The sequence below is a fragment of the Uloborus diversus genome, chromosome 1 (assembly GCF_026930045.1).
Source record: "Uloborus diversus isolate 005 chromosome 1, Udiv.v.3.1, whole genome shotgun sequence".
NCBI classification, from domain to species: domain Eukaryota; kingdom Metazoa; phylum Arthropoda; class Arachnida; order Araneae; family Uloboridae; genus Uloborus; species Uloborus diversus.
The window spans coordinates 34515630-34528433 of record NC_072731.1 but is presented as its reverse complement, the minus strand read 5'-3'; the positions used below and the strand labels follow the sequence as shown (position 1 = coordinate 34528433).

The window sequence follows — 12804 nt, the reverse complement described above, 5'->3', positions numbered from 1 at the left end:
TTCAGATTCTGCGGTTTATCTCCCCACTTCAGTGCTACTGCTTTATGCCTTTTTGAAATGCACCTTTGCTCTCAACAATGTTTTTGAAGAAGTGATATTTTTACGCAATGTTTCACTTTTGTTATGCATACATTCAATTTAGCTGTGAGTTACCGTCCCTAAGCCAGGGATAAGGCTTAGAGACAGGGTCCGATTAACCTCTGAAGTTAGGGGATGCTATGTCTCATTTCAGGGCCCCAACCTTTTGTTTTCACTATATATTTTCTAAATATTTTGCGCACGTTGAAACAAAACTCACTAATGCTCAGGGCTAAAGTTCCCAATATTCAGAGTAGGGAGCAGCGTAGTGCGGCAAATTTTGCATCAACCACTCGTGTAAAAAAATAAATAAATAAAGAATCTCTGTTGCAATATTATTTTCAAACTTGCCAAATCGCTAACAAAATTTGCCAAATAAGGAATTTTTGGGTAGATCAAAGTAACTTTCCATCGGGGCACCCCTGAATATGAAACGTCATCCTTTCTTCGTAAGCATGACAGTTTGAATTTCAGGAACACGTTTTGCGTGTCTTTGAGTCAAGGAAATTTTTGCTTTTTTCATGGGAGGGGGAGGTGCGGCAAATTTCAAATCTGCCTAGGGGCAGCTGGAGCTAAATTCGTCCCTACTAATGCAATACGTGTTACCTCCAAAAACTGCCAATCAGACTTCCAATTAAAGTTTATCCTCCCCCCCCGCCCCCCAGAGATATTGAGCTTTTCTACTTTACATATTTTTGTACTGCCATTCACAGCAGATAAGGGTGGTTGTCGTTTTTTCAGATTTATCACTTCATAAAATTTATCAAGTGTGATAAAAGTACATTGTAGCACGTTGGGGCAAATTCCACAGATGAAAATAGCTTGCTACCTTTTTTATGAAATGTGTCCTCACTTTTTAAAATTCTTCCAATAATTTTATTTAACGAGCTCTAATGCTTGAATGAATTCAAAAGCAGGGCTTGAAATTTTAAAGTCATTTTCGGGCCCCTTGTTAATTGTGAGGGGAAGCTCAAGCTTCCTGAGCCTTTTGGGTAATCAGGCCCTGATACCAGAACGTCCGGTTATCATAGCCAGAGGCTGCACTTTCGCTCTTATTAGATCCAGATTGGAAAGTTCTAATAGGAACGAAAGTGGAGTGTCTAGATGTGGTAACCGGAGTATCCAGTATATTGAATATATTCAATATTTTATTTTAAAAAAAATAATATTAGTTAAGAATGCAAAAATCCTAAAGGAGAACACATAAAGATTTTATTTTGCCCTTTTGAACTACTTTCATAATTATAGAAATATAGAGTTCTACTTATTTTTTATAATATATTATTTATAATACGTTATAAAAGTAATATTATAATATATTTTTTATAATAAGAGTATAAAACTTTCACGTGGATAGAAATTTCAGTACCAAACAAGACTAGCAAACAAACAGATCCTGTCTTGCTAAATTAAAGTTGAATTGATTGCTTTTAGAGTGAGAATTAAAACCTGTATTTTATTTTATTCACTAAAAATGTGTTTCTATAAAAAGTATTATGAAAACACGTTTTTATTTTGTACTGCGTTAATGTTTTAAGTTGCATGAATATCTTCAAAACTTTTAGTGTTTATGCATTTTTATTAAGTTTGTATTTTTTTTTTACTTCTTATTACTTTTATTTATTCCTCTGCATTTTATTAAGCGGTAGATAAAAAAAGAGTTTTGGAATTTAAATCCAAAATAACTTTTTGCATGTAAATGATGTTGACTTCCACATCAAAGGTGGCTCAAATAATAAACTCATTTGCCGAAACCAGTCACTTCAAAACTGTAGCATGCTCCTTTATGGTCTAAACTCACGCAATATTTACATAATAAGTGAAGCGTAAAAATTTTAAATTTTCGTAACTCTCTTCAATAAACAAATGTAATGACTTGCCCCTCCTTCCTCTTCCATTATTTGTATGATATGCAAGAATAATGCTTAAAACTTTTTGACAGAAATTGTACTTTTAAACTCAAAGTAAGCTATGTGCCTATAGTTTAACAATTGATCAAAGTAATCTTAAGTGTTGGTTTGAATTTAGTGGAAATAATGGACTATTTATTAAAAATTGAAGCATTTGTAAACTAGAATTCACAATCTCGCAGAATGTTAAAGGAAGTTTAATAAACATTTTAACCGATAAATTATTACTTAAACCTCCCAAATATCGAAATGGTTCGGTCTTAATTTTGAGTTTGATATCAAGTTTAGCATAATGAAATACAAGAAAGAATCCGATCTTCTTAACATTTTCTGCTATTTTGAGTGAGAAAAAACTGAAAGACGAAATTTATTTCACCGCATTGCAGCTATTAAAACAACAGTTGCTGTATTAATTATTTTCCATTTCTGAAATATATATTTAAAATTTATATTCAGTACAACTTTTAGGTATAATTTGAGCTTTTTTCTCGAACGCTTTTGCTGTTGGTGGTATTTTGGATCTTAATGGATAGACAAGTTTTAAATTTTTTTTTTCAATTTAAGAAACTCAAATGCACAGTTGTTCCATGATTTTAAATGTTGTAATATTTGCTCAAACTTTTGTACGAAATATGTCTTTTAAGTTGAAAATGCGGTTTAATTTAATTGTTAAAAAACAGAGATACTTAAAGTATTATTAGTCTATTTTTGCATCAGTTGTTTTCAGTCATATAATAATATTGTTTTAACCATCAATTCATATGTTCGTTTCTCATGTATGTTGCAGTGGGGACTAGATGAATGATCTAAACCGATCGCTTTTATATCGATAATCTTCTATAGTTGATTTGGTAATTTCATCAAAAGAAAATTGCAAACTTGCTTCAGATGAGCTGCGTTTAACTAACTACGTAGTTTTTCTTTTGGTAATGCATAAACGCTGTAACTACAGTGACCTATATAATTAAAAATTCGATTGCCATTTCATCAAGATAAAAGTAAGATGAAAGTAGAAAAACATATTGATGTAGTAGTTTCTGATCTTTCGGTACATTCGTGTTCTAATGTACCTGTACGGTACATTAGACTCGAACTACATTACACGACACTAACATTAGGACTAGAAAAACCTTAGAACGGTTTTTTCATAATCAACAAATTTTGTTCAAACGGGACCATATATTAAAAATTGGTATTCATTTTTTCTGAATGTTGCTAAATTATTCACTGCACTCTGTTTGAACAGGGTTCAGAGAAATGCTTAGTGATTTGATCCCAATTTCTAATGAATCTAAAGTGGCATTAGTCAGTGAGAGGTAAATGAGTGTAAGTGCCAAACCACTCCTATACCACACCTAAGTGTCCAATTGGACATAATCAACAAATTTTGTTCAAACGTGACTATATATTAAAAATTGGTATTCATTTTTTCTGAATGTTGCTAAATTATTCACTGCACTCTGTTTGAACAGGGTTCAGAGAAATGCTTAGTGATTTGATCCCAATTTTTAATGAATCTAAAGTGGCATTAGTCAGTGAGAGGTAAAGGAGTGTAGTGCCAAACCACTCCTATACCACACTTAAGTGTCCAATTGGAGACAACCAGTACAAATGGCAGGAGCACCTTTTCTCTGTTTTGGAGCAACAGATAATACTAGTAAGTCTGGTAAATGCTGTAAAACAGCAAAATTCAGAAAAAGTTTTCAATAAAAGTTTAACTAAGATCTGAACTTCAAATTGGTTTACTCAAAACTTTAAATGGTTTACTTAGATTCCTTTGATTTTTATTGCCTCATTTCTTCGAGGCAAGTAATTTCCTAGTAGCAGCACTTTTGATTCATGATACCACTGCAATAGTCAATACATTTTAAGGTGGATGTTTTTTTGTTTTTTTTTTTACTTTTGTGGACTCATTACTGGTTTATTTCTATTTTACTTGTTTAAATAAATTAGAAAATTTACTCTTCAGAAAGGGGAGAACTAAATTTGAGCCCGATTGCCAAATCGTAAAAAAAAAAGGTGCATTAATATAGATAGAAATTTTAACCTCAAGGATTATCAGAATGAATAACATAAATTTCTTAAGAATGGAACACTAAGGTACATTCACTGAATATTTTTCCAAGTAAACTTCCTTTACCAACAAAATTTTAAAATTAGCTTTTTTAGCTTTAAAATCGGCAACCTCAGATAGTATACGCACACAAAACATCTTACCTTTCACTCAGTTTAAAATTTCACTAATAACAGAAAAAAAAAAAAAAAACACCGAAGAATAGAATTTTTTTTAACACTATTATAGTTTTACGACAGAGATTCCACTGAAACCAGTTCTTCTTAAATTAAGTACCTTTTATAATCTGAAGTTAAGTTTTTTGAAACGAATCCTAATCGAAAAGAAAATTTGTCGATATTTCCAAACTGATGTTTCTCTCAATAACCCACCAAATGCTGGGTTTTCCGTTACGAAATTCAATTACGTAAGAGAAAAAATAGGAATATAGTAATAAAAAAAGAGCAAATATGGGCGGTCCAGCGCAGTTTATCAATCCGAATCAGGGAGCACAACAGAAGTCATCAGTTACGTTGGAACGTCTGCACTCAAGCGAAGAAAATGCTCACTTTGTCTTTTTACGTACATATTTATCGATCTGGAGAGTTTAGGGCTTCCTCAGTGGTCATTGCCTTTGTTGCACTTTAGGATAAAAAGCGCGTCAGTGTTTATTTTTGCTAATATATATTTGAGATTTGACATTTTTGTTTGCTACAAATATAATGTAACTCATCAATCTAAAACATTTTTTAAAATAATTTTAACAGCATGCTGCTTGTTTATTCTATACTAGCGGTAACCGCGCGGTTTTGCTCGTAGTAGAAAATTAAAAGGTCATTTGGTTCGCCTGTATATTTACAAATAATGGATGATGAATTTCTCGCCAAAGCTATGTTAATTTACTCGTCCATGTTATGGTAATTCGCTCGGTAAAATGGGCATAAAGTTGGAATGGAAAAAGAACAAAATGGAATTTTCAAAAAACCGCTTCGAGTTGCTCACTCCTATGCTACGAACTAATATTGTGCCACATTTCATGAAAATCGGCCCCGTGGTCTAGGCGCTATGCACATTACAGACAGAGATCAAGACATAAAAACTTTCAGCTTTATTATTAGTAAATATAAAGATGATAAAGATGGTTCTAACTTGGCTTTGACGTTAGATGAACACTTATCAAAAGTAATAATTCGGTTTTAAAACATTTTTCTGTTTAACGAGTCGTCCTTTGGCACTTGGAACGGCACATAAAACATGATATTTTAAAGTCTGCATTTTTTAAACCTTTTTTTACGAATAACTTTTCCCCAAACAGATTAATTAATAAGTTATCTAGAAGTCACGTTATCTTAAAAAAGATATAGCTCGGATACGAAACTGATTGATAAACTGCTCTGTATATGAAATCCGTTTCTGGATAATTCAGAGTTTCTAATCCTTGTTTTAATACAGCGTATTTAATAAATATGGACGGTCCTTTACAGCAAACCTACACAACAATTTAATATCGTGGAGCCAGATGAAGTTATAATATCAAAATGAAGTACAACAATATCTAGGATCGTACTTAGTTGCTGTTTTACACTCTATAGTGTTCAGGAAATTTAGCATTCAGAATAAAGTATCAAGTTTGACAGCGTGTGCTATTTGATGCAATATCAAAAGCTTTAGAAATTCGGTGCAGAACTAGTTACCAGAGTGTATTTCAATACTACGCAGAATTAAATGAAAGACTGTTTAAAGAAATTACTAAAATTGCATTGGTCTCAATTTTAAAATTGGAAATGAAATTTAAAACATATGTTTTAATTTGTTTTTATTGATTGCGTCATAGATGGTTTTCTTAAATAAACTTAAAACTAGACATGCACAGGTAAATACATTAATCTACTAAAGTGCTGTTGTTAAAAATGAGTTTCAAATAAAGTGTGTTTAATCAGCATTGTAATCAACAGTCTGAGTACTTCCTTCACGTATATAATTTCAATTAATTTCTTCACAGTTGAAGAGATGACTTAGGATAATTAACAATGTCTGACTTGAACTGTCTATCAATCCCTGTTTAAAGTGTAATTGCGCTTGTCATGCCTATTACTGAATTTCACGTATATGCGGAATTAGAAACGAGATTTGTCTGCTAGAGCAGAAGTGTCTGTCAGAAATATTTCATCAGCAAAACATATAAACACGGTTCAACTGAATTTTCAAAAGTTTTCTCGGAATGTATTAATACTTAGTAAAGACTTAAAATATCATCTTTCGCAGTAGAAATGCTAGGGGATTTTTTTATTAGTTGCTTGTATCTTTCATTTATTTCAGCTTTGAAATTACTTTCTTCAAGTGAAAGTCGTATCCTATCTCTTAACCACCAAATTACAAATATCTCCCTCCTTCTATCTTTCTCTCTCTCTTTATTTACGCATTTTAAGTATCTTCTAGTAGTTTTATTTTTCTACAATTTGAAAGCGTGAATAAGTTAAGCGTGAATGAACTAGCAGCTCATGGGTTCGAGTTGTGTACATAGATTTTATAATCAATTGGGAGTGAGTAAAACAACTCACTCAGCTCTTTGTTCTGCTTTTTTTTATTATTATTATTATTTTTTTTTTAGTGGTGGCTGTTTTTGCATATACTGATACGAGCTCATAACAGTCCAGTCATATTATACAAAAAAGGGCTAAAATCGCAAAACACGATGCAGTTCTGATTTTTTAATATGTTGTTTGGGTCAGTTAGAGTAGTGTAAATCTAAGTTTGCAGTTTTCGAAAACCTGTCCTCGCAGCGTAATTCGAGAAAAACTGCGAAATTTTCGGATCTTTTTTAGTTTTTCCTTTATAACTCCTAAACTATCCAACTTTTGGTGCTAAATACGAAAAAAGAAAAAAATATGCTTTGATCAAATTCCATGCCAAATATGGACATGAATCCCTCCTTTAATCGAAAAAACCTGGATGTACTGTAATAGTACATTTAATTGGATTTCATTTTTTTTTTTCATCATTAAAAATAAAGTCTGTAGATTCAATATTTCTTTTACAATCGCAAAACAAACAAATAATCGGAAAATTCGATTTTTGAAGAAATGAGACAAAACAATTTTCAAGACAATAAGGAAGATCCTATTCTAAAAATAAAAAAAAGGAACAAAGAATGATACAATAAGACTCCAGTGCCTGTTTATGTACGTATGTATGCTGAAAAAACACGGCGGTTATAGAAAACTTAAATAGGTCAATAATTGACAGCCATACGCAAATAACGCAAGCATTCGCATCTATGCCTTTAACATTGATGAATTTTCGGCCATATTTCATTTTTCAGCAGGAAAATTACCTACCTGGTTTCATTTTGAATGGAGAATAAATTTACTATCATGCGAATTTGTAATGAGATTTAAATATCCTAAGATGGACGAGCAGAGAAACAACGAAAAATTTGAAAATGAAAGTTCACTCATTCGTTTTGCAAAAACAAATGAAATTGTCCAGGTTCATCATATCAAACGTAAAACTTCTGCGGGAAACATAGAATGGAAAATGTACCCCGTATACATTTCAAGCGCAATATTGTCGAATGTTTATACTTATTGAAAAATCATTCAAGCAGAAAGTATGGAAAATAGGGATGCACCTAGAAACATTAACCAAAATGCTCCCACTTTTTCACTTAGCAATTCTCAAATTCTACGCAAAGAATGCTCGCCTTGATTTACAAGAGATGTGAAAAACGAAATAAAATCAAAGAATTTTTATGTACACTGGAAGAAACTTCGCGGTTTTTTGAATTAATAAATTTTCGCCTAGTTTGTGAGCATATATGTGTAATGAATGAACTGGTTCCAAAGAAACTAAAGGAGAACCTGAAAGAACTAATCCATAATTGTAACATATTAAACAATTCAGTTGTGTGCTTTTTCAGTGAATTTAATGAATTGTGTTCATCTTAAATTATTTTGAAGAACTGGAATGACTCAGGGAGGTTTTTACTGTCTTTGGATACATCAGAACGACTGTGCGCTAGCGGATCATGATTATATTTGACTTCTAAACATCCGAGTGCTCCTGAGGAAACGCTTTTACAAATTGTGTAATAAACGACACCTCAATGATGAGTTGCTCGATAGGTTTGGACATGAGGGCATAGAAGATAAAAACAACTAGAGAAGCTGAACCGCCATCGAATAAAGTACATCTCAACAGATCGGAATCGATGATGAAGAGGATGTGAATCTACTTTTTTTTTTTCTGCTGTTTTTGTCTCAAACACTCAAAATATTTATAATAGTATTTAAATTTATCAACAAAATAAATTTTGCACTTTATCCAAGCAAGAACTTCTTTATAGGTGGCATATTTCAAGTCAACTCAAGCAGGCAAAAGAAAAATCTCACCTTCATACTAGCTGAAAACTTGAAATTTATATGAAAAATCTAGTTTTTTTAAACTTTTTTCTAGGTTTTTTTTTGTGTTTTTGTAGAAAAAAATCAAAAACATATATTTTTTTTCCAAAAGGATATTGCATGAAAAATGCATAAATTTCCAAATAGTGCATATATTTTCGAGACAAAATCATTCTCTTTGAAATGAAAGAACTGTGGCTAAGAAACGTGCACCGTTTTAAAGATAAAGAAGTTTAAAAAACCTTTCGAAAATCGCAAAGTTTAGTAAGAAATGGCGCCCAGATGGTCATCAGTGGTGGGTTATCTCCCGAATCGGGATTTTTTTCTTCGGAAAAACATAAATATGCGTTTATCTTTTTTGTTCTGCTTTTTCAGTTCAAAAACATTCGAGACAATGAATGTCAAGATTGACAAGGACAATACCAGGTACTTTTTTTTTTTGGCCTAATATCGGCAAAAATTATGTTTTAAAACTTTCATTTAACGTTTCCTGTTTTCTTCATTTCTACGCTTCATGTTTATTTCTATATTTCCTACCTGTAGAAAGGTTATTTTAATGGCAATACACTGTGCATTTGCGCTCTCACACTTGTATATTCGTAACTGAATGTTATTTAACCGGTGCAAAATTATCCAATTCATGTGATATTTTGAGAATTGATTTCAATAAAAGCTTCGTATATATATATGAGTAGTTGCAAACAACAATGATTGAATTATCTATGTTTCGGAAATGCATCATCATTAAAATTTCATCATGCCACTTCAAAGTAATTGATTCTCGCGGTGCCTTGGAAATGGAATAAACCGAGAATGTGGTATAAATGCTGAATTGCCTAAGTGCTAATGCACTCATGCTTATTACCTTATGATATTTTGAAAGTAAAACTGTATAAAGAATATCATTTTGTACATAAACAGACGCGTTTCTATGTTCCTTGTTTTCAACTAAAGTAGTAAGCTAGCAAGAAAACGCATTCATAGCAATTAAATTATGCAATATCTCATTAAAGTAAAAACAAATAAATATTGTAACCCGATATACATAATTTAAAACACAAAATTATCCTGAAATCTTATGTCATGACTTGAAAATTATTGTGACTCTCTGGGAAATTATGCAGTTTTATAAATATATTTATTTAATAACAAATAATTAACGAATTGTTATCTAGTAATTTTTCTTCTTTCACAACATACTTTGTAAATGATGATTCTTGTATTTGATATCGGTTGAGATTACTTTAACTTAAGTTTAATTGTGAATTTATTTGTATCTCTTTTTTTCACTTAGTAATAATTTTTGAAATTAATATTAAACTGCTTAAAGTTGGGGTTTATAATTGTTGCATATAGCTTTTATTTTTATGCAGTCTTATGGGAAATCTGAAACAAAATAATAATTGAACTTTTTTTTTCTAGTCTTATCTAAACGTTCTCTTACTCCATGGCTACCATTCCTTGGATACCTTGAAGGAATTAGACGAAGAAGAGCTTATTAACTTAGGTGTAGTGAATGCCGAGCATCGGAAACAGTTACTAACTGCAGTAAATAAGTTGCAAGGTATAATTTATTTATTAATTTATTATGAAGGAGCAAGAATAAAACTCCTTAATGGCTGCATGTAATGTTTATTTTTACTTTGAAGTTTTGAAATCATGCCTAAAATGTGTAACACATTATATTTTGAAATATATTTTGAATTCTATTGATAAAATCGTTTACATACTTAAAAAAAAAAAAAAAAAAAAAAAAAAAAAACTTGTCGAAAAGTTAACGGAGGAAAAATTCCGCATTTAGATTTTTGTATCTTGTGTTTTTTTTTTTTTTTTCAGTATTAAATTTTGCGAACTGTCACATCATGCAAGTGCATGGATTAGTTCGCCTCTGTCCGACGCTTTTTTCCCGCAAACAAACCTTGTGTACCTTCTTTTTTCTCTCTCTCTTGAACCTTTGCGATTTCGGATTTTTAGTACATTTTTGGGGAGTCTAGGTTGGCACCCTATTAGGGACCCAGCCCGCAACCCACCCCTTGCTGAAATATGTATAAAGAACGCTGTAACTGATGGTCCATTTTTTTTAGAAACGCCCACATTTTCGTGATATGTGCTATGGGAATATAGCATAAAATAGTATGTTAAAATCGAAAACGTCTCGATGTATTGGACAGGAGATGGAAAACTTTCACGCACTCTTATTTGGAAAAATTGGGACAATTTTTGGGCATGGACATATAATTAAGAAAAGATTTTAAAACTAATACGCTATTTAAGAAAATGTCATAGAACCACCAGACAATATCATTAGCCAACGGACAATGAGACTCATAATTGTGAGCGTACGGTCAGATTTCACCTGAAAATACAAATTTTAGCGATTGTTTAGTTGCAAAAATAAGTTTCGATTATTTCTTTTGGTTCAAAATCTTGTTTAAGCCATTTCTTAAACCAGACTTAACTTGTGAGAGGTACTTAATTTACAAATATTTACTGTAAGAGCAAAGACTATAAAATTATTGACGTTCATACTACTTTTCAAGAGTTAGTTTCAGTCAGTTAAGGCATACTATTACACTATTATCGAAGAAGCATTTAACACTGTATTGGTAAAAACGACTTGGTAATTTTAATTTACCTCTCATCCAAATTCAACCGGAAGAAGTGTGTAAAGAAGGAGCGTTTCATATATAAATTGAGTAAGACAAAGGAGGACATAGTTAAGACTTGATAATTTTTCATAATTTTCAGATTAAGTGCATTGGACTGAACTTTTCTATTTTGAATTGTACACTATGTAACTCAATATCAAACGAAACTTATCTGTAAGTTGAAATGCAACAATTTTTAAAATTCAATGTTTAAAGTTTTGCTCATAAGCCATTTTCGAGCAAAGTGTTCTACTGGTAGTCGTAAAATACTTTAAATGCCAAAACAAAAAAAAAAAAAAAGCAAACTATTTTGCTTCTAGAATGGAAAAGATGTTCAATTAAAAAATATAATTACAAAAAAATCTGCAACAATGGAAGTGTTAAACAATTTGTAATCCTAATTTGTGTGCTACGGCTTCACCTGTTCTAGGTGTTTTTAAACATATGATAATAGAAAAATGTGTGATATTTAAAAAAAAGTTCTATAATACAATGGATCACCGAATTTACATAATTTTTCCTAAAGTTATCTTCTTGGAAACATGCATACAATCAACATTAGCGTAGCGTAAAGTTATTAATCTTTTAAATTTATTAATTAGAGTGAATTAAGGAAAACGTGATTAAAGAGAAAATAAGGACACATTTTCTGAAAGTTTATTAACTCAAAGTTCTAAGAATTTTAACACATGTTAACTAAAATGTATTCATACCTGAAAATCAAGGCTCATCAAGAGTGAAATCACTGCATAAAATATGGACAGATCAAAATAATTTCCACAAACACAGCCATTTGCACTGAAGATAATGTTTTATAATGCAGTACCGTCATTTAGTGATAATACCTTAAAACGCTGGTCACACTAGACTGAGCAACTTTAGATAATTTACAAATAAATATTTTGTGCTTTTCAAACAAATGTTGTTACTGATTTACCATATGAAACTTGGACATAGACAATTTTGGTAAAGAAATAGTTGTTCAAGTATGAGTTAAAAATGAAATTGAAACTAACGCTTGGGCTTATTCGTCTCACTGTTAATTCGTTCTCTTAGTTTTTAATTTGAATTCCTATTTTATATGAGGTATCCAAGTATTAAATAACTTTAATTAAGGTTCCTTAGTTAGTATTTTAAAGCTACAGAAATTTTTTCCAATTTCTGTCCGACCTTCGAGACTTACATGTTGGTGTATGCTTTTAAACAGCGTATGCATCAAAAGCGGCAGTGTTGCGGAAAATTGGTTCCACACCACTGATTTTATTGCCGTCAATATATGTTATAACAAGGCTTCTTTTTTTTTTTTTGAAAAACAACTCCGACGTCTCTTTGTTAGATTATTTTAACATTCATCAAGTTTTTCACATTGATGTCTTATTATTAGAACATATACAATAATTATTAGCTCCATTTTTACAAATATTTATTCAGTATTCTTAATGAGACCATTTTTATCCTCCTGAAAACGAGACATGGCATCAAATTATAATATCGCAAATGATAATAAAGAAATAAAAATAACAAAATCATGGTTTTGTGTAATTTGATTAAGAAGAGATTAAGATTGAACTAAGTATAAGCAATTGAAGATAAGATGCGAGCTTACATTTTTCTGGTGAACAAATTTGCTTAAGCACGTTTAGTTGTTTCGAATTAGGATGTAATACTCGCAGGATTTATTTTTTTTTCCTTATAGCAAATCTTTCGCATGGGTG

At 31.2% G+C, this 12804-nt stretch overlaps 1 protein-coding gene across 1 annotated transcript in view; it reads left to right on the top strand.

Moving 5' to 3' along the window:
- The window catches only part of LOC129234346 (SAM and SH3 domain-containing protein 1-like), a 42731-nt gene that overhangs the window by 16668 nt on the left and 13259 nt on the right, over positions 1–12804 (top strand). The window contains exon 8 of the mRNA XM_054868338.1: positions 9864–10005. Coding sequence (XP_054724313.1) covers positions 9864–10005 — 142 coding nt within the window. The remainder of the gene's footprint in view (positions 1–9863; positions 10006–12804) is intronic.